The sequence below is a fragment of the Tupaia chinensis genome, unplaced genomic scaffold (assembly GCF_000334495.1).
Source record: "Tupaia chinensis unplaced genomic scaffold, TupChi_1.0 Scaffold147185_1, whole genome shotgun sequence".
In the NCBI taxonomy this organism is placed as follows: domain Eukaryota; kingdom Metazoa; phylum Chordata; class Mammalia; order Scandentia; family Tupaiidae; genus Tupaia; species Tupaia belangeri.
This window is the reverse complement of record NW_006207036.1, coordinates 1,702,867-1,730,511: the sequence shown is the minus strand read 5'-3', so window position 1 is coordinate 1,730,511 and position 27,645 is coordinate 1,702,867. Positions and strand designations below refer to the sequence as shown.

Sequence of the window (27,645 nt, the reverse complement as noted above, 5' to 3'; positions counted from 1 at the left end):
TCCTTTCTCCTCCATCCTCCTCACGGGATCTTGAACACACATGCACACACATGCCCAGTGTGAGTTTTCACTCACTGGGGCCAGGACTGGTGTCGTGGGTGACTATATGGGAATCCCGTGATGTAACCACTATGCCATCAACTGGTCCCACTAACTCTTCCTTTCTATAATGCTTTGTTTTCCTGTACTTAACAGTTGCTTATTAAGGCATAAAGGAATTTATTTACTTTTTTTTTTTTCCTCTTTTTGGAGAGGTTTTTATAGGGTACGTGCTCTCACCAGAAAGAGAGACAGAAAGCAAGAAATCACCCCCCAGGAGGGATGGCCATGCCGCAATCCCTTCTCCATTCTCCTCTTGAGGTCTTGGGCACACACACACACGTGCCTGGTGTGAGTTTAAGCCACCAGGTCCAGGACTCGAACCGCGGTCTACTACCTGGGAGTCCAGCGACATAGCCATTACGCCAACTGTTGGTCCTGGAATTTATTTACTTTATACACAGACTTTCAGCTCCTAAAAATGCCATTAGTTTCACCCTTTGCTTTATCTTGAAACATATGTAATACTATTCTATTTTTTTTTTAATTCATTTATCATACTTCTCAGTACTCTCCATTGTAGACAGATTGTGTTTCCCTTTCCTCTTGAATTCTTAACCACTTTTTGTTTTACAAAAATTATTTGAACTCTACAGCCATACTGTATTATAGTGAGTGGTCTTCAAAATTCACACATCAGCTTTGGGCTGAAAGGATATATTTTCTTTAATAGGCATCAATCACAAACATTATCTAGGCCTCAAAAGTGATAATTATTGTTGCATATTCCTCCTTTTGTATTTTTAATAGTGTATAATAATTGAACATATTTTTGAAAGGAATACATTGACCAATAATTTTGCGACTTTGCTGTGGGATATAGGATTTCCGGGATATGGAAATATTAACTTCTGTGATTTGTTATCATAATCCATAGTCATTACTTCTACTTTGGATGATGGAGATAAAGTTATTTTACACTATTTACCTGCTTATGTTCTGCTGAGCTGCGAAACAGAACAAAACAAAAATATAGAATCCTACAGCAGTGCGGAATTTTGAGGCTAAGTTCTGAGAAAACAGCAGTATTCACGAAGCAACCTAAATATTTTAGACTGATTTTTTTCTTGAGGCATTTTTGAGATGTGGACACCACTAAGTAGCTTCGAGGCAAAACGAAGTTTATTTTTGTTTTGTTTATTTATTTTTAAGCAATTGTAAAGCTATAGTAAAGAACCAAAACTTTTAGTTAGAATTCTAAACAGTTATAGCCTAGGATTAACTGAAAATTGAAAGTGGACTACATTTCCTAGTTTTTGAACCATACAACTAAAATTGTCTCATAATTGATTGGATTAAGGTAAATTTGGATTGTAGGTAGACTTAGCATTGTAGGCCACCTGCCAGACCCAGATATGAATTCTGTTAAGTGATAATATTATCTAGAACTTTGAATTTTTCAATTTTTAAAAAATATATGATATTCAGGACCAGCAGTTAGAGTAATGGCTACATCGTGGACTCCATGTAGTCAACCACCGTTCGAGTCCTGGACCTGGTGGCTTAAACTCACGCCAGGCATGTGTGCGTGCATGCCCAAGAGTCCCAGAGGAAAACGGAGGAGAAGGGATTGTGGCATGGCCATCCCCCCTGGAGGATGATTTCTCACTTTTTGTCTGTCTCTCTCTGTCTTTCTGGCAAGCACACGTGCCCTGTAGCAAAAATCTCTAGTATATGTGTGTGTATGTATGTGTGTGTGTGTGAATTTAACAGTAAAATTACTCATACTAAAACATAAGGTGTGTCTGAAAGCTAAGAGAAAAAAGAACAATAAAAATATATCTACAGGGAAACAGAAAATTTAGTTACCTGTCATAATAACTGTAAATGCATAAGGAATTAAAAGCGAGATTGATAATTTTGACAGAAAACTAAAAACTTAAGTAAAGGAGAACAAAATGGAAATTTTAGAATCCAAAAATGTAAGACTGTCTCAATAGCCTAGCGGTTAAGGGAACTGGATTTCTACATGGTCCACTACAGTTCAGATCCTTCCCCAGTGGCTTAAAAAACACCCTGAGTGTGTGGGCATGCATACCCCAAATCCAAAAAGGATAGAAACATGGAGGAGAAGGGATTGTGTTATGACCACACTATCAGGGGGATGCTTGCTTTCTCCCTCTCTGTCTCTTTGTCTCCCATCTCTCTGATAGATGTATGTTCCAGAAAAAAAGGAAAGCAAAAGAAAAAATAAATTGGTGAATTTAGCAACATATTAGATACAGCTGAGGAGAGAGTTAATCATTTAGATAATTGGTCTGAAAAATAATTTGAGACTGAAGCCATGAAGTAAAGATAACTACTTAGAAAAGATACTCTAGACATGGTGAGTAGGGCTAACAATGTATTTGTAATTTGGTTTGCAACAATAACATTTGAAGAGATGCAGGAGAACATGCTAAACTTGAGTGAGCTCAAGCCACAGATTCAGGAAGTGTTAGATATCAAGCAGTATAAAAATAAAGAATATGCTCTAAGACACATCATCATAAAATAGAAAAAGAAAATACTGTAGACAAAATTCTAGAAGTGGTCAGATGGGGAAAGCTGTATCACCTATAAAGGAACAAAAATAAAATGAACAGCTGCTAGAAAAAAATAACTGGCCATTTAGAATTCTGTAATTAGCAGAAATCTTCTTCAAAAATAAAACAATTTTCAATCAAGCAGAAGCTGACATAATTCTTCACAGCAGACCCACGCCAAAGGAAATTCAAACAGTCTTCAGGTCAGGAACAAGAAAAATGTCCTCCAAAAGGAGCTCAGAGTAGGATTAGGATTCTCTTACCTTTCCAAATTATCTTTTGTTTTCAAATTACAAAAATAAATAGTTCATCCCGTGATCTTTTATATCCCATTTTTTTTGCAGTAGTTATCGCAGGTGTTTTTTTCTCTACTCCTTTGTTGAAAAGGTGACTTCCTAGTAGCCAGATCCAAAGGTTATCTTTCTGTGCTTTCTTATTGGAATGAAACAACTTTTACAGTTTGCTGAACTTAAAATTTGCCAATGAGTCTTTGGTGTGCATCACAATCTTCTGCGACACTTTACAACTTTGTTAGAGGCCACGGAAATTAGAATCAGTATTTTTTTCCTTACAGTTTTCCAGAAGGTGTGTGGGCTCCAGAGAAAGACTGGGAAAGAGAGGAGGGTGCGAGTGGAGAAGCACTCCTTGTACGGGGTGGTCATGCCACAATCTCTTCTCCTTCATCTCTCCATCCTTCTGGGATTTTGGGAATGCACACACATGAACCTAGCGTGTTTCTCAAGCTGCTGGGTTTAGAATGCCAACCACATGGTCAGCCATGTGGGATCCAGCCATCTTAACTAGCATGCTGCTGGCTGTCCCAGGCATCAGTACTTTCTAAAATTCCCCAAATTATTCTGATAGACAGCCATGTTTGAAAAACCTTGCTTTCTCTACTCCTTTTTCTCCTGTCTGATTCTCTTACTATTCCTTCTTGTCTTCCTCCAAACTTTTTCTTCTTGCTTTTAAATGCTACTTTTTTGTAAGGTTCTACCCTTAGTTGATTATTACTGTATTCTTATCCTTTCTGATTTATAACATTCATTTTCATTATTTTAAAAATTTTGCCAGAGGGTACAAATTTTGCCAACAAGAGACAGAGAGGTAGGGAAGGAAGCACTCCCCGTGGTGAATGTTCACATAGTTCCCTCAATCTCTGTCCTTTCAGGAGTCTGAGCATGTATACACGTACCCAACATATTTCTTTCAAGCCATGGGGTCTAGTGCTCAAATTGTGCAGGTCAGCCACCTGGGATATAGCTTCAAGGACTGATGGTTCTTTTAATTTTAATCAGCAGTCAAAAGACTGTAATTCCCACAAAGGCAGAAACTGGGTATGTTTTATTCTCATGTCTTTCTAGTGTCTGGTGTGTACTGGGTATTGAATAATTTTTATGAAGTGAATATACGAATTATTTCCTGTGCTCATACTGTTTAATTAAGAAATCCTTCCAGCTCACAAGATAACTAAAATACTTTTCTACAGTTTCTGTTATCAGATTTATGGTTTTACTTTTTGTATTTCATTTTTTAATTTATCTATTAGGTTGTTGGGAAAATCATGATGTATTTTTCTATGTAAAAAGCGTCATGACCTTCCTGAAAACCTGTTACGTATTTCCTCTGTTTCTTTATACAGAGTGATCTAGTTTCCCAAGACCCAGTTATTGATCAGTATTTGGTTTTCCCCTGTGTGGTGCTACCTTTATTTTCTATCAGGTTGGCTAACTCATCTTTTCTGAAATGTGATATAGTATTGCTTCCTATACAATAATTTTCAAACTTTATAAACTGGGACCCAAGGACAGATTACATTTTAAATTTTAAAACATTTTACACACACACAATATATACACAACGAAAATTTTATATAAAATACTCTTGAATTTACCGAGTATGATAAATTCCAATATTTTCCATTGTATTTAATCTCCTTTTTGAACAAATGTTCATTATATTGAAATAATTGGGTTACAAACTGCATTTAAAAAGTCACTACTACAGGAAACCTTTTCATGGGCTTCCTTGATCTGTTCATTATTACTGTTTCTTAAAACCATATTTGAATTATTTGCTTATATATCTGCCTCTTGTCTAGGTTATTTTCTTGAGACTAGGTATACCATGTAATTTCTTTATGTTTCTGTCTCCTAGCATCTGGAAAAACTTACTTGTGCTCTGTTTTTGTGGAATTAATAATACCTCTAGATAATTCATAGTAAGCCAACAGGTCTAAAAAGTTCTGGGCTTCAATTTGTATACCTTATATCTTGAGGAAACTACATACTAAAGCTCATAGTAATATAAGCAAAGAGAGCTTCTAATAATGTCTACTATATATTTTTAGGTTTTCCATGTATAGTTTTATGCTTTGAAGTAGAATAAATATTGCTAATTATTAAGAATAGCATATCAAAATATAAGAAGTTTGACTTTTTCTCATGGAAAAAATAAATTTTCTTGTGCTAGATGTAACAACCCTATGTCTAAATAGTATAATTGTCCAAAACACGTCTCTGGCACCGGTCATTTTACAGTTTTGTTCATAGAATTTTTCCTTAGGATATCTTAAATTGTTATTCTTTTTCAGTCCTTATTCAATCTTTTGGAATTTAGAAGATTAGTTTTGAATTACAAGCCTCCATCAAATGCTCAAGATTTACCTCGAAACCAAAAGGTAAAATCACAAACTATATTTAAGCAGAGTGTATGTGCTCTTTATGTTTTGCAGTCTGTGAGTGCATTTATCAGTTCTGAAGCCATGTGAGAATTTGCAGGTCATCTCATGAGTCTCAGTTACTATGCTAACTTCCTGTCCTTTGTCAATATATTATAAATATTATTTCTTTTTCAACTGTGTGTTACAGTAATGTGCCTGTTGTTTCTAACATTTAATAATTTTTCTCTTTCATATTGTTTCAATAAACTTTATAGACTTCTATTTCTAATTCAAAGTCATTTCCCTTTGTCTGCTGAAAAGCTTACGTAGAAATGAAAATTTCATGCCAATTGATTGTCTAGAGTAATCCTTTAAAATTCTGATTTCACAGTGGTATCTTCTCAGTACAAATCTATAAGTTTTATTTTGGAATTAATGTAGTTTTAAAATTTTAAAAGAATGATTTAATTACCATTATTATTTTAAATATGTGCCATAGAGCACATGTGCTCATCAGGGAGAGAGAGAGAGAGAGAGAAAGCTGACAGATCTGAGAATTAAACTGCAATTGGCCATATGGGAGCCTTGTGCCCTGACCACCATGCCACCTGCTGGCCCAATATAAATTTTTAAAAATTCATTTTTTCTGTGGGAGAGAGGGATGAGAAAGAAAGAAAGATGGTTGGAGGAAAGGAAGGATGGAGGGATAGAGGGTCACCCTCAACAAGGTCCTCACGTGGTGATTTACCTCCAGTTTCAGCCAGCCATGATGACACGCATGCATGTGTACTTAGTGTGCATAGGTAGACTTTGGGATGTGAACTGGACACTTTCTGACGTGGCCTCAGCATTGAGGTGCATTCCTTTACTACCCACCACTGCAGCTGGCCTCTGGCTGTTAATGTTGTTAGATAGGTAGTAAAAAGTAGCAGAGAGGATGAAACTGGGACCAGATTGCCTGGGTTCTGGCAGGGAAACTATGGCAGATTACTTGATCTCTCTCTGGTCAATTACTTTATGTATATGGTATGAGTAATAATAGAAGTGATTTTATAGAGTTGCTGTGAGGATTAAATAAGGTAAAACAGGTATAGGATTAGAAAGTGCTTGGTACATAGCACTAGGTGTCAGCTCTTGTTATACAATAAAAGCCTCTTTAAAACATAGGGCTGTTTTGCCTACAGAAATTGCATATTTAATGGAAAAAAATCAATTATGGAGATGATACACTCAAGTGCAGAGCTTTAGTGAACCTGGAGCCTTAATGTGGACTGGTCGTAAAGACAAAGTAGTTAAAGTTTTAGGTTTCAGTAAAGTATTGGGGTTTGTGTAACCTATTCTTGGTCATAGTGACAAATTATTAAATTATGTTACTCTCTCAGTGTTTAAATTTTAAAACTACTTTTTCTTCCAACATGTGAATGTTTCGTATGCACACTGGTGGGAATATAGCTTGATTTATAACTGACTTTTCAGGCTTTAGTCTCCGTTCTGCTATAAAGTATCAGGCTGATGGGACAGGCAGATGGCATAATGGTTATGTTGCTGGACTCCCACGTAGTTGACTGCAGTTCGAGTCTCAGACCTGTTGACCTAAAACTAATAGCAGGCATGTTTGCATTTGTGCCCAAGATCCCAAGTGGAGAATAGAGGAGGAGGGATTGCAGAGTGGCCATTCCCCCAGTGGGTGATTTTTCACTTTCTGTCTCTCTGTCTCTCTGGTGAGTGCACACATCATACAGCAAAAATTTCCCAAAAACTAAAAAAAATATAAGTAAAGTATCAGGCAAAGTATCAGCCTGGTAACTCATTTTCAGAAGGGAACCAAGGTCACTTGACAACCCCTCATTGCTCAAAAGAAATTCAGGGGAGCCTCTTCAGACATTATAGTTCTTACATAGATCTTTTTGTACTATTGCACTTCCTTACCAAAATTTGTTAAATTTCTCCCGTCTCTTCTATCATTTACATCACACTATTTAGAATGATTATTTCCAATGATGCATTTATATGTGTCTCAACCTTTTATGTTCCTGAATTTTAGTGTTTTACAGGACTTTAATATCTTTTTTCTACGTAGTGTTGAATAAGACCAAGTCAATTTCTTAATCTTACTGTAAAAATAGTTGTTAATTTATGCTTATGTACCAGAGTTGTGAGGACAAAGAAATATTTGGGGAATATTAGGGCAGTATGCAGTTCAAATCATTCACAAATTTCTAAAGTTTTTTTTCTTACAGTGGAAGGTTAGCATTTCCAGGTATCCTTTAAACTAAAGGAATTAAAACTATCTGTCATTTTCATTCTGTAAAAAATGTATTTTGAAGAATATTGTGCAATTTCATATCAGATAAGCATTGATGAGGTTGTTCTTCACTTGGCATATTGACAAAACATATAGAATAACTTTATACCTTTACAGCAAACCTGTAGGATCAATTGGTACTTATCAGCCACTAACTGGTGCTACAGTAACTTGAGGTGATAAATTATAGGTTTTTAAAAAGTGTCTTTTTCTTTTTTTAGAGATTTTTTAGCTATGGGGCATGTACCCTTGCCAGAGAGACAGAAAGTGAGAAATCACCCCTCAGGTGGGATGGCCATGCTGCAATCCTTCTCCTTCATTCCCGTCTTGGGATCTTGTGTATGCATGTACAAAAACCTGGCATAAGTTTCAAGCCTCTAGGTCTGGGACTTGAACTATGGTCAACCCTGTGGGAGTGTCCAGCACCTTAACCATTACACCACTTCTGGTTCCGGCACTTATTATTTAATAGCAAATTTATGTCCGACTCGTGAAATGCTTTGCTACATTGAGTATGAAGATAAGAAACAGAATACACCTGGAATCAGTCTGATCACATCTGAGAGATGTCATTTACATGCACTGATAAAAGCAAGATACTTTTTCTTAGTCACTGAAGCTTACCACAAATACTGCACACATACTTAGTGAGAGACAGATAGAGACTTTGAAATCAGTTTGTATCTAAGGTACAATGGATTATTGCTTCTGTAAAACAAAACTAATTATATACACCGGGATTTATTTGAACTGTTTGTAATTTTACTATCTAGGAGAACCATGAAGTTACTAGATAGTTAATGATAGTTTCTCCACATAATCATCCTCTTTTTTTCCCCACAGATATTCTTTTGGTTTAATATGTTTAAGATGGATGATATATGTACTATATTAAATGTTAAGAAAATAGAAAATAAACTCATTATATTGATACTTAGTGGAAATCTAAAACCTTATTAATTGTGAGGTTATTTAAAGTCTTGATTTAGAGTATTTCCAAGTAGTAGTTTTTGCTACTTTCCACTATTCAGAAGTTTGAAGTATGTAAAAAGATACTATTAGTTAATAACCTTGCTATATTTTAAGAGCATATACCTGGGACCAGCAGTTAGTCTAATGGCCATGTCGCTGGACTCCCATGTTGTCGACTGCGGTTTGAGTCCCGGACCTGGTGGCTTAAACTCAGCCGGGTGCCTGTGTGTGTGCGTACCCAAGATCCCGAGAGGAGAATGGAGAAGGGATCGTGGTGTGGTCATCCTCCCTGGGGGGTGATTTCTTGCTTTCTGTCTCTCTGTCTCTCTTTCTGGTGAGCATATGCGCCCTATAGGAAAATAAAATTCTATTAAAAAAAAAAAAAGAAAAGAAAGAATAAGAGCATATACCTGAAGGAACTTCTGAAATTCAGAAATAAAAGATGCATTTTGGGATTTCTGGCTTTAGCCATGATGAGATCTATAAGTTTTAATATTACACTGAATTCTTAATACATTGAAAGTATTCAGAACATACAGAGTATGTTTTCTGACTACAATGGAATCTAATTAGAAGTTAACAATAGAGAGATATCATGTTGCCCCAGAGATTTGAAAACAAATGTACCTTTAAATAGCCCAAAGGACAAAGAACAAGTAAAAGGGAAATTTTGGTATATTCTGAACTGAATGAATATTAAAACATGTGTCAAAATTAGAAAAATGCAGTGAAAGCAGTGATTAGTTGACAATGTATGAACCAAATACCTTATTAGAAAGGAAGAGCTTCAAATTAATCACTGCAGCTTGTACACCAAGAAATTAGGAAGAAAACAAAAAGATCACATTATTCCCAAAGCAGAAAGAAGAATGAGGAAATAATGAAGATAAAAGTGGAAATAAATGAATCAGAAAACAGAAAAAAATAGAGAAAATTAATGGAAACAAAAGCTGCTTCATGAGAAGATTGATAAAGTTGATAAACATCTAGGTAGACTGAGCAAAAAAAAAAAGGGAAGACAAATTACAAATATAAGATGGACATCAGTACATATTCCATTGATAATAAAAGGAGAATAGCATAATATTATAAACAAGAAACAAGTATTTTGAAAGCCACAGCTATCAATGGTCACAGACATTGATAACTTATGTTATTGCATTAAAGAAATTGGATCCTACCAAACAAATTACTCAATTACTAAAATGGTTTCACTGGTGAAATAGAATAAATATTTAAAGCAAGAAACAATAACTTTTTCTTGAGAAAACAACTTACATTTTTATTTTTCATTGTATTGGAAGAAATTTTATTCTAGCCATCATGGTATGTTAGGAATTATTTTTTCCTACCAGACAACTGAAAACATGTATTATTGCTAATGAAAATGATTTAACCTTGTTAATACAGTTCATGATTAAATTATCAGAAGAGCAGATTAGAATGGGAGATTAGCTCACTAGAATTAAGGATTTTTTTGGGGGGGGTGGGGAGAGGTTTTTGCCATAGGGTGCATGTGCTCGCCAGAAAGGCAGAGAGAGACAGAGAGACAGAAAGTGAGAAATCACCCTCCATGGGGGATGGCTATGCCGCAATCCCTTTTCCTCTATTCTCTTCTGGGGATCTTGGGCACTCACACACACGCGCTGGCATGAGTTTAAGTCACTGGGTCCAGGACTCGAACTGCGGTCGACTACATGGGAGTCAAGTGACATAGCCGTTATGCTAACTGCTGGACCCTAGAATTAGGGATTTTTTATGTACTTGTTTTGCAAGGAAATACTATTTCTGGTGTAAAATATCAATAATTTATATACACAAAGAGAGACTTATTTTTGACAAAGGGCATCAGTCAATCCAGTGGGGAAAAGAAAACCAATTTAGCAAATAGTGCTAGAAAAACTGGGTATTGATCAAATACAGAAAAATGCCAATTCTTGATAGATTTTTATAGACAATTGAAGAGATAAAACTCATTAAATCATTTTCTGAGCCCAACACTACCCTTGATACCAAAAGTAAAAAATTATATTTTAAGAAACCTACCGGCCAGTATTCCTCATGAATATGAAAGTAGAAAGTTGTAGGAATATATCACATTATTGAAGCTGGAATGGACAGGGATTCTTGTAGACTGGATGACAAGAAGTCAGGTCTTTGTCACAGGCTGCTCAACAAAAGCCAATCATGGGAGTCCAAAGTTAGTGAATAATGAAAGGAATTTATTCAGTGAGGCCAACATGGAGGAGAGAATGAACTAGAGTCTGTAACTGTCACTGTCATACAAAAAAGTTTTGTTTGAGATACAAAACTTATATGGGAAGGGATCTGTGAAAGCATACTTTTAGAAGCAAAGGGCAAGTTCTTTGTCTTGTAGTAGAATCATGAGGTGCCTGGCCATTGTATTTGGGGAAGATCTTAAGGACACCTGATAATGTCTGGGGTACAATCACTGCTTGTGGGGCAGTTCGATTGGGGCACACAGGGCAGAATGCCCAGTTTCAGTTCTCTACAAGGGACTTAAAGATAAGCAATTAACAAAGCATCAAAAAAGATGGAGTGAGTCAAAATGACTTTTATATCCAGTTTAGAAACAGTGAAGGTTTGGTAGTGGCTTTGGAATGCCTGAGCTGATATAAATTTTCTCAGCCTGCCATATGGGAGGGGCTGGTGGTCTTTCTACCCTCTGCCTCTAATCCAAGGCATCTCTAAAGACTGTTAGTCTCATCTATTGTGAGGGATATGAAAGGTTAAGTTCTGTAAGACTAATTGTGAAAGAAGTAAAAGAAAGAATTTAAAGACTGATTTTCCTAAGGTTTAATCCCTTAAGATGGACTCCAAGACTGAATACAATATAGAGTCACTTTAGTCTTAGGCTCAGGCTCAGTTTCAACATGTGAGATATTCAAAAAGTTCATGGAAAACTGTGTATTTTGAAGAAACTGTACTTGGATTTTTAAATTTCCTCTGCACCAAAATAAACTCGTACTTTTATTCTTTTTTTTTTTTTTTCTTTCTTCTTCTTCTTTTTTTTTTTATTGAACTTCTTGAAATCTCCTGTATAATTTCTTTGGAAAACAGTTTGGTTGTTTCTTAAAAACAGCCATGCAACCTAACTTCTCCCCTCTGGGTTTTTTCTCAAGAGAAATGGAAACGTTTGGTTCATGATTTATTGCTTAGTGCAGTACATTGATTTCAGTTATTGAGGAATTTGAAATGAGGAGGCTGGGAAGGCTTCAGAGAAGGAGAAATTTTTGTGTAATTGCGTTTATTGAGGGAAACCATTTAAAACAGTGAGTGACGGGTTGTAGTGATCCATCATTGAGTGTTGGCTGGTCTTATTTCGCTCATCAGCAGCAGCTGAGCCTTGTTGAATTGGAAGGATTATTATAAACAGACTTGAATAAGGAGTATATTCTTGGCTGGTAATGACAAGGTTTGCTGTGAATATGTAGCATTTATGCTGAAATTCTGAGCCTAACCTAGGTCCTAGGCTGTTTCCTGCTTGACACCTTTGAGGCTCTTGGATGACAGCAATGTTTTTTTCTTTAATTATGATCTATTCTTCCCTATTCTATATCAGTTAATTTAATTTTTGGATATTGTTCAAATGAATGTCTGCTTACTAGTAGAGATGTGATCTTCACTGAAGGTTTTTCCCCCAATAGGAACATCGAAATTTGCCTTTTATGAGGGAGCTGAGGTATCTGTTTGCACTGCTTGTTGGTACCAAGAGGAAATACGTTGATCCATCAAGAGCAGTTGAAATTCTTAAGGATGCTTTCAAATCAAATGACTCACAACAGGTAGCTTTGTTTTACTTTCTTGTTTATTAACCATTTGTATTTTGTTTAATCTGAGCAATGCATAAATAGCTTTTCAAAGAATACATAATGACAATTTGAAGTACATTATTTAAGCTTTATTTAAAAAAAGAAACAAACCTGGAGCTGTTTAAAACATTATTTGGAATGCTTACTGTTAAGTTTAAAAAAAAAGGTGATCTAGAAAGTGTTAAGATTAACGAATATATAATTTATATTATGATTGAAATTAGTGAAAATAATTGATAATAAAAAATACATATTTGAAAATCTTTACAAATATATGCTTTTAATTGTCTCATCAGTGGCAGTGAGTTTTCTTTAATTATTAAGAAAAGATTTTTGGAATCTATATTACCTTTGCTATTATTGCTTTTCTTTTCCATTTTTTTGAATGGTGTTTTGTGGTAGCCCTTATCTTTATCTTAGAAAGATAGTATTGGGAATTTACCTATAAATAAACAAACCAGCATTTTTATATTTAATTTGGAAAGTCAGAGAAATAAGATAAAGCAAAAAAGGTACAGAGAATAGTAAGTTTTGAAACAAACAGCAACGAGGAAGTAATGGGCAGAAGATAAACAGTATTTTCGAGGAGAGGTTCAAAGAATTGTGCTTGCAGTGTGGTCTTTACAGTACCCCCTGTATCTCTGCTGTGTGGAAATATGAGAGGTATTTAGAGGAAGGTTCTGAAAATTTTCATCACCATCTTCCACGCATTTGTTTCCTCCTTAAAATTCACCCCATGTGGCAAAGATACATGAACAAGGACACTCACCACATAGTCATCCTATTTGTTATCACTCTTTAATTATTTTTTAATTGTACTTCTAAAAATGGTCTGGTGCCTATCAGTTTAGTGTATGCTAAGTGTTGTTGCTTATTCTCTCTGTCACCGTGACACTAACACAAGTGGAAAGAAGTAACATTCCCCAAAATGACTCAAGCCTCGTTTTAGGATACTGATGGGTCTAAATGTGTGGGTTTTATTATTTTTTTTCCTGTAGCATTCTTTTCTACTTCTGTATGTGTACGGTCTTTTCCAGTAGCTCTGAATGTTGTAGAAAGGTTTTAAATTTTCTGCTTTCCCTCTTTAGTTTCAGTAATCTTTAGTGTAAAAATGAACTAACAGCTATGTTGACTGAAAAAATATGAATTTATTTACATTCATTTATGTATACACAGGAAGAGGCAAGTGACAAGATTTTATACTGTACAGGCTTTGACTGAGCAATGAAAGGGCAGGGGAGGAAATGTGGAAATGGGAGGATTGTTCTGCTTTCCCCCTCAGCTCTTTTACCTCTGTTTCTCTTTTGTCTTTCCAAGGAGGTCAGGGAAAACCTTGCATCCCTTGCATTAATTTGATGCTTACTTTTCTGCTAAAGATAGATGAAAATTTCTTTTACAAAGGTTAGCTCTTTGACAAGCATTCTTATGTCTGCAGCCCCTTTAAATAATCATCCTGAAATATGTCTATGAAGTGCATTTCAGGGTGGCGTATTTTGGTCTTCCCTAGTGTACACTTAAATTAAAAAGAAACTTACTTTAGTTCCTTGACAATTTTTCCCCCCAGAATTGCTCTTTCTTCGTGTATCCTTGGTTATTTTCTGTTGAAATTTTCCACAGATCTATAATGATCTTTAGGTATCCTTTTTAATTTAAAGAAACTTCTTTTGAAGCCATATACATACATACATACATACATACATACACACTCACACAGGCCAGACTTATTAGCTTTTTAGAGTTGGAATGGATATACTGTTTTGTGTTCCTGAATGGTATGATACAAATGCTTTTGCTTTGGTCTAGCAGTGTAGACTTGACTAATTTTCTCATTGTTAATGACTTTTTTTCTTTAGAGATCTTTTAAAATAGATACATAGTAATTCAGATTGATATAACTTTGATTGTCTTGTGTTCCCCAAACACTTGAATCTGAAGTACATATTAGTAACTTAGTGGAATAAGTCCATAAATGACATAAACGTGATTTTTAAGAAGTGAATTTATATTTATAATTCATATTCTTCTGAAATATTTCTAATATATCATGTTTTGAGATACAGTCTTGTGGTATAATTTTTGGTATGTGATACTGTCAGTTTAAATCACACATTTGTTATTAAAATGTAAAGATCTGATTGTTTTTCTCTTGATGAAAATATGTAGAATTTTCATTTTATAATGGCACATTTTAGTTTCATTGCTAAAAATGACAGGAATTAATAACTTCTAAAGAGTATTATAACCAGAAAGCCTTTTTGTTTCCTATTAGATGTAACCATCAAGATAAAGTTACAGACAAGTATAGAAGGTTGTTTAAAGGTGCGATATAGTTCCTTAAGCTATTAAGTCGTTGGGAAAGTCATGATATATTTTCTGTGTTTTTCTACGCAAAAATGTGTCATGACTTTCTGAATGACCCAATATAATGATCATAAACAGGATGATCCACAAGTAATTGAAAAGCTATTCTTTAATAGTCCTAGAGGCTAGAAGTCCAAAATAAAGGTGTTGGTAAGGCCATATTCTTTCTGATGGCTCGAGGAGAGAATCTTTCCTCGCCTCTACCATCTTCTGGTGGCAACTGTGTTTCTTGGCATGTAGTGGGATACTGCCATTCTGTTTTCTTTTTCACATGGTCTGTTCAATCCTGTGTATCTATGTGTCTTCCTTTTTCTGTTTCTTATAAGAATATGCACCATCGGATTTAGGGCCTGTTCTAATTCAGGGTGATCTCATCTCAAGAAAGAGCCTTGCCTTAATTATATCTACAAATACGTCTGTTCCAAATAAGGTCATATTCTGTGTTTCTATTTGTGTGTTCATATTGTGTGTGTATATATATATTTGTGTATATATGTATACACATATTTAAGAATTATTTATTAAATTGAATTAATTAATTATTATTAATCTGCTATAGGACATGTGCACTTACCAGAGGGGTGGCAGAGAAGAAGAGAGAGAGAGTGAGAAAATAAGCTGCCAGGTCCAGAACTTGCACTGTGGTTGGCAATGTGGGAGTCTAGTACCTTCATCATCATGTTACCTGCTGGCATGCGCACGCACACACACACACACACACACACACACACACACTTAAGTGTATTTCTTTTATGACTGAGAGAGAGAAAACATCCAGTAGGCCCAACAGAATCTTGACACCATGATGTACTTTTAGCCTCAGCCAAGCTAGGATCATGGTCAGACATGTATTTGGCATACTTGGGAACACCTCTAGACATGAACATGGAACTTCCAACATGGTTCAGCCTAGGAGAGCCTCGCGTTTTACTGCCGAGCCATGGTCTAGTGCCTGGATACGTATTTTGATGAGTCACTATTCAACCTACTACAGGTGGTACAAATGTCTATAACTAGATTTTTTGCTGAGTTTATACCTATTTAAGTATATGAATTTGGAGTAGTTTACTTAAGCAAGCTTCCTAAACCTTAGTTTCAACATTTTTTAGGTTACATAGCTTGGATAGATGCTCTTCCAAAAATTTCTATCTGGAGAAATACATGATAATAAGTTTGCTTAGCATTTGGGGCAGTTTTGATAAAGAAATTGTTTTTATTGATTCATCTGTCCTTGCCTAGTCTTAGAAAGGTTGATTTATTTTTTTTTACTCTACGTTGTCTGCAGATACTTTTCAAACTTGCAATAAAAAAATAATGGTAGTAGATAAATACAATGCCACTACCTATTCCTGTTTTTCTGTTATGGGAGCAAGGACTCTCCCCCCACCAAAAAAAAATAAATAAATAAAAAAGGATGCAAAAGTGATAAAGGTAGTGATTCTGGATGGAGGATCTGTTTGAGGTTTATAAGATAGTGGACTTGGTATCTGGGGAGTCAGTTACTACTGGGTTGTCAGAAAAGTCATGATGCATTTTTACATAGGAAAACATAGAAAATACATCATGACCTTTCCACTAACCTAGTAGTTGGATGTAACCTGTCCCCAAGTTAACAGTTATCAGTGAGTTTCCTTACAGAGTTGTGTGTAAGAGTTGAGAAAGAGATTAAGTACTGTTCTTTCTAAGAAAGAAGGTAGTAGTAATTTTTTTTATAAAATGTATATTTTGGTAATATGAGTCTTTCACTTAAAAATGTTCATTTTAGAGATCTTTTGAGGACTAATAATTATTTTGTAGAAATTTGAATTTTTAAATTATACATACATTTTTAATCTAATGTAAAAGTCAATAACAGTGATTAATGCCTTTTTTTTTTTTTCAAATATTGATTTTATACCCTGGTTAAAATATAAAGTTTCTTGTATTTCATATGAAACATTTCACCTGATACCTTTGTGAGAAGTTGGCAATTATACATTTTAATGAGAGCCTAAAGATTTTATGTTGTAAGCTTTAGAGTTTTAAATAGTAGAGTCAAATATAAACAACACTTTTTTCTTTCCACAGCAAGACGTGAGTGAGTTTACACACAAATTATTGGATTGGTTAGAAGATGCCTTCCAAATGAAAGCTGAAGAGGAGACGTAAGTTACCATAGAGTATAGTGATGGGGTTTTAGGAAATCAATAAATACTCACTGTTTCTTATTTATTCAGTGCCAGCAGAGAAATAAGAAACCAAGACAGACTTATGGGAATCCCAATTTTACTAGTAATACTGATAAACTGACATTTGTGGGTACAATGCTGGGTAGCTTTAGGTTTCTAATGTAAGATCAAAGTCTAGCAAGAAAGATCTAAAAAGTGATTCCTGAAAGGGCTGATCTCAACATGCCCATTTTTTTACCTTATATTCAACAGTCACATTTCATAAGATGGTACAGGTTAGTGTACCAGGGAAAAGATTCCAGGAGTGTTAATTTTGATGAAATCTTTTCATGTGGAATCATTAGAACTGAACTATGAGGTTCCTTCTTAGCATTCCCTAGCTTTTTATTCTTTATCCGTTGGACTAACTCTTAAAACCTTGGTTATTTGAAATATGTGCCTAACTCCTTGGAGGAAGTTAACATAATCAGAGAGATCAGAGAGGTCCTGCTCCCATCTTCAGTCTTTGTGGGACCAAACATTTGTGTACATTTTTTTTTAAACATTGGTTGAACATTTGAACTTCCATAAGACTTAATGAGTCTGTAAGGTGTAGAAGTTAAATTAATACCTAGAATTCAGGCTGATATTCCAGGCTTAAAATTCTCTCCTTCACTTGTATCTGTTTTTAAAATATGCCTATCTTCATTGTAAAATAAAGGGAATTATTGTATGGTCTACAATGAGATTAAAATGAAGTAAAAGATATTCCAGATTACACAGTGGTGACATCTGAGAGATGCTCCTGAATTTTGTTACCTAGATTCTCTACCCTTTTGTTGTCATATCTGAGGGAAAAATTAAATTTCTCCCATGTTAACTTTTATCATTCATTTTCTTAGTAGAGACTAGTGACTTCTGGGAACAAACTCATAGAGCTTAATTGAATTATCCAAAATAGAAGCATTTAAACACTGTCTTTACACTGATCTTCGTGTTTGCTTTTAAAATAAAATCCTTGTATTTATATTCTCCATATTTTGGAGTAATTATCAAGATGAAGTTTATAGGTCCTGTGGGTTTTCACCTAGGAAGCAGAATGACATTCAGTACATTTAGTTTTATAAGTCGTGAAGCCAAATCTTTAAGGGACTGTATCAGACGCACAAAGTTTAAAATGTGTGTATTCACAGTGATGTACATTTTGTATCTTGAATCACTTTGAAAAGTGCCTCAAAACCTAGACAGTTCCCTTGTATCTTCATAAGAATTTTATATGTATTTATGAGGATGATTTGTATGCTATTAAATCTTTTGGGTAATGAACTAATTTGTATCTTTTCATACTTATTCTGCATGATCTATAGTATATTATATCAAACTTTATAGTGTGACCTTAAATTTTTTTCTAAACTGGAAGGTCAATAAAATTTAAACTGCTTAACAATAGCAACAAGAAATTCCAAATGATATTCCCTTAATTTTGTAAGGTATTATAAGTCGTGAAGCCAAATCTTTAAGGGACTACCTTAATTTTGTAAGGTAAAGTTCAAAGAAGGTATGCTTTGAACTTTTGTATGCTCGAGTATCAGATTTTTTTTTTTGCTTTGTGTTTACAGTCATCAACAACAAAAAATTGATTTTCCAATATTTGAGTTTGTGTTGTCTCAACTATAAACATGCTACTTTTGTGTCTGAAGAGACTTGGGATTCTACAATTATAGCCTGCAACTTCTTACACTTACACATGTAATTCCTTCGGTACTTTCAACATTAAATTTCATATGCTTTAATTTTAGATTTTTGAGGATTCTTAGGTAGAACATATTTCACTAAGATTAGTGAAAGAAAAGATTTTGAAAGAAGCACAATTTTAACCTCTTACTTGTCAGTCCAGTGTTACCATTCCTAGAATTTAGTGCAGTTTCCACTCAAGTCATTTCTAAAGACTGTAGCAGAAACTTAGAATAATGTGGTAAATGGAGAAAATGATCTTGGTTTTATAGTTCTTCCAGAATGACACTCATCAAGGGCCACCTAGTTACAGCCATCTGTGAACTGAACCTAAGTTGAGAGAATCTCTCAAGAGATTAATTTAACACTAAGTCCACAATATCTGAGGAGAACTTTCTTTTTTTTTTTTTTTTTAACATGTTTTGCAGTCTCTGCAATTGAATGTGGCAGTAAGAGGTACTTTCTTCTGGTGCCCTTCTTTCCTGTTCACCAGAAACTCCTCAGTTACATTTTCCTTCTGAGCTCTAGTTTGCCACCGCCCAGCGCTTCATTTAATAGAAGCTCTTCTTAATAACTTGTTTTCATGCCATGTTGGCTGCCACCACTGCATTTTGCTGCAGAATCGCACATGCTTGTGAACCCTGCCTCCTGCGTTGGTTTCACTCTTCATTTAGTTTCTGTCTTCTCTTCCTATTAGTATTACCTGGTGAATCTCTACCTCAGATTTCTAAACTGAATCTGGAGTTGATGCTTCAGAAACCCAGTCTTTAGTGAAGATCATTATCTCTAAGATATGTTCTTTATTCAATTTCTGAATATTTTCAGCTGAGCATATTATTTCTATGTATTTTTCTGGGTAGGAAATGCCTCTAGAATTTATTTATTTATTTATGTATGTGTGCATGTGCATGTGTGTGTATTATATATATTCATGTATATAAATTAGTTATGTATAAAATAATATTTTTCTTAGGAAGGCGTGACTGAATTTTTTTTTTATTTATTTATTTATTTTTTGCCATAGGACATGTGCACTCACTGGAGAGAGACAGAGAGACCATGAGAGGGATAGTGAGAAATCACCTCCTGGGGGGATGGCCATGCTGTAGATCCTTCTCCATTCTCCTCTAATCATTTGGGGTACACACACACACGCACATACCTGGTCAAATTTTCAAGCTGCTAATCTAGAACTTGATTGCCTTGTGGGAGTCTAGCTCCTGAACCACCATACTCCTGTTGGGCCCGTTGGCTGAATTTTTAACAGTTTAATTTGCTTCTTATTCTAACTTATGCCAAACTATTCCTGTTTGATCTCAGTGTCTTTTCTTCCTTTTCTTTCACTTTGGTTTTTGGCCTGAACATTTTTATTTGTTTATTGCTGTTTTTCTGACTTATTCTTTTGATACTATCTAGATGAGTTCTTTGTAGTAAGGGCTAATGAAATTCAAATTAGGAGGATGCCCAAGCTATTATTCACACATGACTTGTCCACCTTCACCTCTCTGAGTTGATGGACTCTACCGTGGTTACTGTCTTGTCAGGCAAAGACAGCCCATGTGTAGAAATGATCTGATTTACTCAACCTGATTTGTCTTAAGTAAGGCTCATGTATCTTATGCCTTTCCTTGGAGTTCTAATGCCAAAAGTTCACTGAGCATTTTCCCTCAGAGTAACAGTACCTGATTCCTCATCTGTGATAGCTGTGTCTCCTTGAAATTCCCTCAGTAATTTTTTGTAAATTCCTGATTCTTCTCAGATCTATCCCAATTTTCTGTAAGCATTTTATGTAGTGTCCTGTGTTCAACACATGACACTCTACTTGTTCTTTATCTGTAGTGTCCCACTTTCCTGTTTCCTTGATCTTTCTTCCTTCTAATTGTGGTTATCTTGCTCGTACCCTGTTTGCTTTTTAAAATTCTTTAGATCAGGACCTGTAGATGGCATAATGGTTGCGTTGCTGGACTCCCACATGACCAACTGTGGCTGGAGTTCTGGACCTAGTGGCTTCAAACTCAAGCTGGGTGTGTGTGAGTGCATGTTCAAGATCCTAAGAGGAGAATGGAGGAGAAGGGGTTGTGGCATTGCCATCTCCCTAGGGAGGAATTTCTCACTTTCTGTCTCTCTGGTGAGCATGCTCCCTATAGCAAAAATCTCTCTCTCTCAAAAGAAAAAAAAAATTTTATAACCTAGTCACTTTTTTCTATCTAGTAGCTTTTAAATCCTCTCCTCCTTTTAAAAACTCTTTTAAAATAAGCTAGAACTTTTCTTTGGCATCTGAAATATTAAGTATAATTAAAATATGTCCTCTCCATTCATTTCTCAGTAATTTTGTTGGTTCATTGTTAGTGGAACTAAACTGAATTTTGAACCACTGTGCTCTGCCTCTCTTAAGTGGAGCTCTCTAGTTGTTGTGCCATGGCAAGCCAGATAATGGACATGTGGAGATACTGGTCCTGTTTCTTGGATCATGTGAAAACATCTTTTACCCCAAAGTTCTCTGCCTATGTCTGTGTGCTAAAGGCAATGAAAAAGTTGGGAAGCACTAACCCAGAACACCTAGATTATTCTATTCACTGCCCTAGACCTTTGTACTCTTCCTATACTAAGCTAATTCTCAATACTAAGGTGTCCAAAAAACAAGTTTTCTGCAGATTTTTTTATTTTGTTTTTGTCTTTGATACTTTTGTATCAAACTGACCTTTCCTTTGCCTTCATGCAAGTTATGGATGTATCACTTCTATTGTGGAATCTCCTATCCTTTTAATTGCTCTGCAATCATGTCTCTCATGTTTCCATTGGTATAACCACAGCCTGGGTTCTTGAGATTTACAAGTCAAAATGCATAGAAAAAATTATCTGAGAGGTTGCAAAGAAGTAAACAATGGATGATTTCTGCCTGGCCCCTTAGGGAAAGTTAGTGCTTATCACAGGTCAGTGGACTGCATGTCAAAACTCATATAGGGGTCCAGCAGGTGGCGTGGAGGTTAAGGTGCTAGATTCCACATGGTCAGTTATTGCAGGTTGGCTTCTCAACCTGGTGACTTAAAAATCATGCCAGGTGTGTGTGCGTGCCTGCCCAGAAATCTGGAGAGGAGACTGGAGGAAAAGGGATTGCAATGAGCTATCCTTCTCTGGGGGGGATTATTTCTCACTGTCCCTCTCATTCTTTCTCTCTCTGGCAAATACATGCACCCTATAGCAAAAACTAAAATAAAAACATGCATACATAGATACTGAGTTCTCGGAAAAGTCATGACTTTTTTTGTTTGTTTGTTTTTTTGCGTAGCAAAACAGAAAAATACGTCATAAATACGTCATGACTTTTCCACTGACCAGTACATACTCACACAGGAAGTTCCAAAAATAAGTCAGAAAAGAGAGGTCAGAATTAGTAGAGCTACTCACACATATTTCCACAAAGTAACCAATGAAAAGAGTCATCAGATCAGTCATCACTGTTTCCATAAGGAACTTACATGATGTGTAAGGAGAGAGGTTGGAAATGTTGCTTTTCTAATGGAAATATAAGGCCACAAAAATAGAGATTCCAGGGAACCAGCAGTTAGCGTAATGGCTATGTTGCTGGATTTCCATGTAGTCGGCCGCGATTCGCGTCCCGGACCCGGTGGCTTAGAACTCAGGCCGGGTGCGTGTGCGTGCGTGCGTGCCCAAGATCCCGAGAGGAGAATGGAGAAGGGATTGTGGTGTGACCATCCCCCCTGGGGGGTGATTTCTCGCTTTCTGTCTCTATGTCTCTCTCTGTCTGTCTGGCGAGTGCACGCGCCCTATAGTGAACAAACCTCTCAAAAAAAAAAAAAAATAGAGGTTCCACTAATGTTTATGTCTGCAGATTCATAGGCCTTTGTATCCAGAGAGACAATATTTAGATCTTCTTTTTCCCCTGTAGCAGTCTCAAGTCCTTTTTATTATCACAGTGTAAAATATAAAGTATGAAATAAATCATTTCTATAGTATAAAGATGTCCAGAGATTAAGTATATATGGTGGGAGGACACACCCACCATATGGGTTTCAAATAGGTTTTAGAATCCCATTGAAGTTCATTTTTCTACTTAAACACCTATTAATTGTACGAATTCCAGCAAATGACTTAACCTACTCTAGAAATTTTATTTTCAATGAAAGAGAGGTGCAACTTTTTATAGGTCAAGACAGGGCTCAGTAAAACTGTGACAATAACCTTCAAAGTTCAGTGTCTTATATCTGTAAGTGTGCCCAGCAGGTATGAGTAAGAGCCTGTTCCCATCTGTTCATTCAGGACCTCAGGCTGACAGAAGCTTCCTCTGTTGATAGGCTTCCAGGATCACCCTGGAAGTTAACAGTATACAAGTATACTGGCTGTCAATGATACATATCATTCCTGGTCACATTCTGCTGGGCAAAAGCAAATCATATAACCTGCCTAACTTCGAAGAGAGTAGGAACACCTCATATTCATTAGGGTGACTGCTATCAACTCGTCCACTACCTCCCCACAAGAAATAACCTCCCCCAAAATATCCAAGAAAATAGCAAGTATTGATGATGATGTGGAGAAATTGGAACCGTTCTTGCTGTTGTTGATAGAGCAACCACTATGGAAAATAGGATAATAACTCCTCAAAAGATTAAAAATGGAATTATTATATTACTCATTAATTCTACTTTTAGATATATATCCAAAAGAATAGAAAGCATGGTTTTAGGGATACTTGGACACCCAAGGAAACAGAAAAAAGAAATAGAATGTAATCATTTGAAAATTATTTACTTAGGAGAAGGAAATTTATTATATACCAATATTTAATGAAATTCAACAAAGATAAATAAAAACAATTACCTTTAAGCCTTGCCAAGGAAGACTGCCTCTCAGAAAATACATGAACATATGACCTAGCGCTTCTAAATCATCTCTTCTACTTTGTTCTGAAATATAAGGAAAAAAATTTCACTTTTCTCTACCACTTAGAACTATAAGAATGGAAAATTGATTCTTTCATTATGTATGAATTTCTTTCCAAAGTTTAATATATAAATACAAAATAGAGATTGAATGCCTATAAATGACAAAATCATGTCTAGTTAAACTTTAATGGTTTTAAACTAAAATAATTGTCCATCTTTAAAATATGCCGTTATGTTTTGTTTTTTTTTTTTTCTTTTTTTGGAGAGGTTTTTCCCTATAGGGCATGTGCGCTCGCCAGCCAGACAGAGAGAGACATAGAGACAGAAAGCGAGAAATAACCCCCCAGGGGGGATGGTCACGCCGCAATCCCTTCTCCTCCATTCTCCTCTTGGGATCTTGGGCACGCACGCACACGCACCCGGCGTGAATTTTAAGCCACCGGATCCGGTACACGAACCGCGGTCAACTACGTGGGAGTCCAGCAACATAGCCATTACGCTAACTGCTGGATCCCTGTACACCCAAGTTTATAGCAACTTCATTCCCAATACTGAAAGGGTGGAAGCAATCCAAATATTCATTGATAGGTGGATAGATAAAAGTTTAGTGTATATGTACAGGTGTCATTCAGCCCTAAAAAAATGGAGATTCTGACATATGCTATAATATTTTTGAAACTTTAAGACATTATGCTAGGTGAAATAAGCCAGTCACAGAAAACAAATATTGTAGGTATAAAGAGTTATCAATGTCATAGATACAGAAGATAGAATGATGGTTGCCAGTTACTTGGGAAAAGATAAATGGAGAGTTGTTTAATGGGCATAGAATTTCAGTTTTACAGGAAGAAAACAGTTATGGAGATTGGTTGCACAACCCAAATATACTTAAATGTATGAACTGTATGTTTAAAAATGGTTAAGATAAATTTTATGTTATGTGCATTTTATCATAGTTAAACATTAAAAATAAATTTACACAAACTGAGTGGCAAAGTGTGTCTTACCAGGTACTTGAAAGTGAAGGGTCTGGGAGCCAGCAGTTAGCGTAATGGCTATGTCGCTGGACTCCCACGTAGTTGACTGCGGTTTGCGTCCCAGACCTGGTGGCTTAGAACTCCCCCCAGGCACATGTGCGTGCATGCCCAAGATCCCGAGAGGAGAATGGAGGAGAAGGGATTGCGGCGTGACCATCCCCTCTGGGGGGTGATTTCTCTCTTTCTGTCTCTCTGTCTCTGTCTGTCTGGCGAGCACTCACGCCCTATAGTGAAAACCTCTCCCCCCCGCCCCCCAAAAAAAGTGAAGGGTCAGAAATTTTTCTGAATAGTACTAAAAACTGCTAAAGTATGTATTGGAATGGTTAAGGATTATTTGAAGTTTTAAATAATGACCTATGTAACACATGTACTAAGAGATAATATCCTCTTTTTAAAAATAATAGTTTACAAATCAGTTATATCAATTTAGACACAAATTGATGAAGAAACATTCTGTTTACGGTTGTGAATACAACACATTTTTAAACAGTAAGGCCAAGACAGACTGCATTTTTTTTTTAACCACAAAGCTTAAACAATAAAATGACAGAAAAATATATGTCAATATTTGTTTACCTCAAGCAAGACAAAAAGCAACTCAAATTTGTACATTAAACAATTTGTGAAATTTACAGATGTCTTATTTTATCAGCAATGTGAAACTTCAGAGAGGGGGCTCTTTAGCTAGTCTGGATCAAAACTGGTATTGGCCTTCACCGGTGACAGCTATTATTTTTGGATTTATGTACTTCTTGATGTAAATCTGGAAAATAACATCAAAATTTTGGTTAAAAGTAGCTCATATTCTGGTTAAAAGTGGCCTCATGTTCTGGTCTGTTAAGGATGTTTTGTAGTTTTTGTCAACTCTGTTGGGAAGAGATGTTCACCTTTTGAAATATCCATTTTGTAAGAGAAACAGTAATGTGATTGAATGTATAAAAGAAAATGAAATGAAAAATAAATTGAGAAAAAAGTGGCTTTACTCCCTCTCCCCATAGAGTCCAAATAAGCAAGTATAAGGAGACTTCAAACAGTTTGCAATAAAGTGGACTTAAAGTATGAGTTTTTTTAGGTGCAAAATTTTTGAAATCCGTACATAGTTTTTCCATGCAGCCTATTTTTTCACAAACTTTTTGAAGAACTCTTGGCTTATACAGCTAAAAGTATGAGATTGAAATGTATAATGGTAATAAAAAGAGCAGGTACTTCATGAGCACAGACTGTGTTAAGTTCTCACCTAAGTTTTTCCGTGTAGAAACTAAGTTTCACCCTAATTCCAGTCCTGTAAATTCATGTTTATCTTCAGTGGATTGGTGAAAATGGGAGGATAAATTTAAGTACCTTGCCCAAGGTAACGTAGTGAATAACAGCAATAAGAATGTGATTGCCACATGAAATGAATGTTTTTTTTTTTACGTTATGTATTATAATTCTTTTAATGTTTCCTTTATTGATAGGCCCAAAAATTATAACCATATTTAAATATTTTTTAACCTGCTTTAGGGATGAAGAGAAGCCAAAGAACCCAATGGTAGAATTGTTCTATGGAAGATTCCTAGCTGTGGGAGTGCTTGAAGGTACGGTTATACATATACATTTACATGAGAAGAGATTATCATCCATTAGTTCCTCTGTATTGATAGTGATTGTATTTCTTGAATGGCAGTATATATGTGTGCATGTTTGTATGTATGTATTTTATTTTGCTATGGAGCTTGTCGTAGGAAAACAGTGAGTGATCACTCATTAGAGGGAATGGCCATGCCACAATCCTTTGTCCCCTTTTCTTCTCTTAGGATTTTGGGCATGCCTGCACACAGTCATGTCTGGTATGATTTACAAGTCATTGGGTCCAGGACTTGAACTATGCAGTCGACGATGTCGAGTCCAGCCACTTTAACCTCCATTCTCCGTACTCACCTGGTGATTTTTATTTTTAGTCTGACTTACTCTGGTAGTTCTGATGCATTGCTGCTACTGAACATTTGCATGGAGAGCACAGATGAAAAGAGAGCAGTGAATGAAAAAGAAGATCTAGAGTGCATTACCACACATTAGGTGATACTTCACTTTATCCTGATTTCGTTTCCAATGAGTGAGAAGGCTTCTGTAACACTGTGAGTTGTTACCATAGGAGGATTAGTAAGACAATTGGTAGATCCTTTGAAGATAATATTGGAATTGCATACTGGACTTGGAATGAAGGTAACTTTCTTGTTTGCTATAGGGCACATGCATGCACATGCACCTGGTATGATTTTCAAACCATCAGATCTGGGACTCAGACCACCCAGTTGGCCATGTGGGATTCACCTGCCTTAACCATGCCACTTGTGGTCTAAATGCTCACTTTTTAAATTTCACGTTGAAAGCTGAATTTAGCAACTTAGCATAGTCAAGATGTTGTAGGGGTCTCATTTCTTGACTGATTATACAGTAATTATTACAAGTTTTCAAAACAGGGTTGTACTCCATCTTCTGAAAAATGAGTTGAGTGATACTACTCCATCTGTAGTAAATACCTGTTTTTAACGTTTGAGCCTAACCAGTTTCTCTTTGATTTTCTAACAAGGGAAGATAACTGGACTCAAATATCATTTCATATAATATTAATAAGTCCCAAAGTAAAAACTCTCAAAAAATTTTTTCCACATGCACCAAAACATCAGCCTTTAAAAGTGATTTTGCCTAAATCTGGAACATCAAAGCATATTATTTGTAAAATAATTTTTCCATTCAATTTTAAGTAATTTCCATAAAGTTTTGTTAGAATGTAGTTTGATAGTTTGAGTTCAAGAAAAATGATGCTCAGCTATCACTCAGGCATTTAGAAGGTTGTGTTGAGGTGTCAGTACATTCTTGTTTGCCTTAATGCTAAATAATCATTATATAAGTAAAAATACTTTACATAATACATAGCCTTGGGTCATCTGTACTATTCTGGTTTTATTTGAAATAGAACAGTGTATAGTGTATCTGAAGGAGATCTAATGTGATAATGTGACTGGGCATTATTTATATTACCCTTCTTTATCACGAAGGTCACTCATAAATGCCTGAAACTCT

At 35.7% G+C, this 27,645-nt stretch overlaps 1 protein-coding gene across 8 annotated transcripts in view; it reads left to right on the top strand.

The window, feature by feature from the left end:
- USP25 (ubiquitin specific peptidase 25) overlaps positions 1-27,645 on the top strand; it is a 154,706-nt gene that overhangs the window by 61,149 nt on the left and 65,912 nt on the right. For all 8 annotated transcript variants that reach the window (XM_027768684.1, XM_027768690.1, XM_027768688.1 and 5 more), the window contains 4 exons: positions 5,215-5,301; positions 12,229-12,366; positions 16,822-16,898; positions 26,083-26,156. In XM_027768684.1, the coding sequence (XP_027624485.1) occupies positions 5,215-5,301; positions 12,229-12,366; positions 16,822-16,898; positions 26,083-26,156 (376 nt within the window). The remainder of the gene's footprint in view (positions 1-5,214; positions 5,302-12,228; positions 12,367-16,821; positions 16,899-26,082; positions 26,157-27,645) is intronic.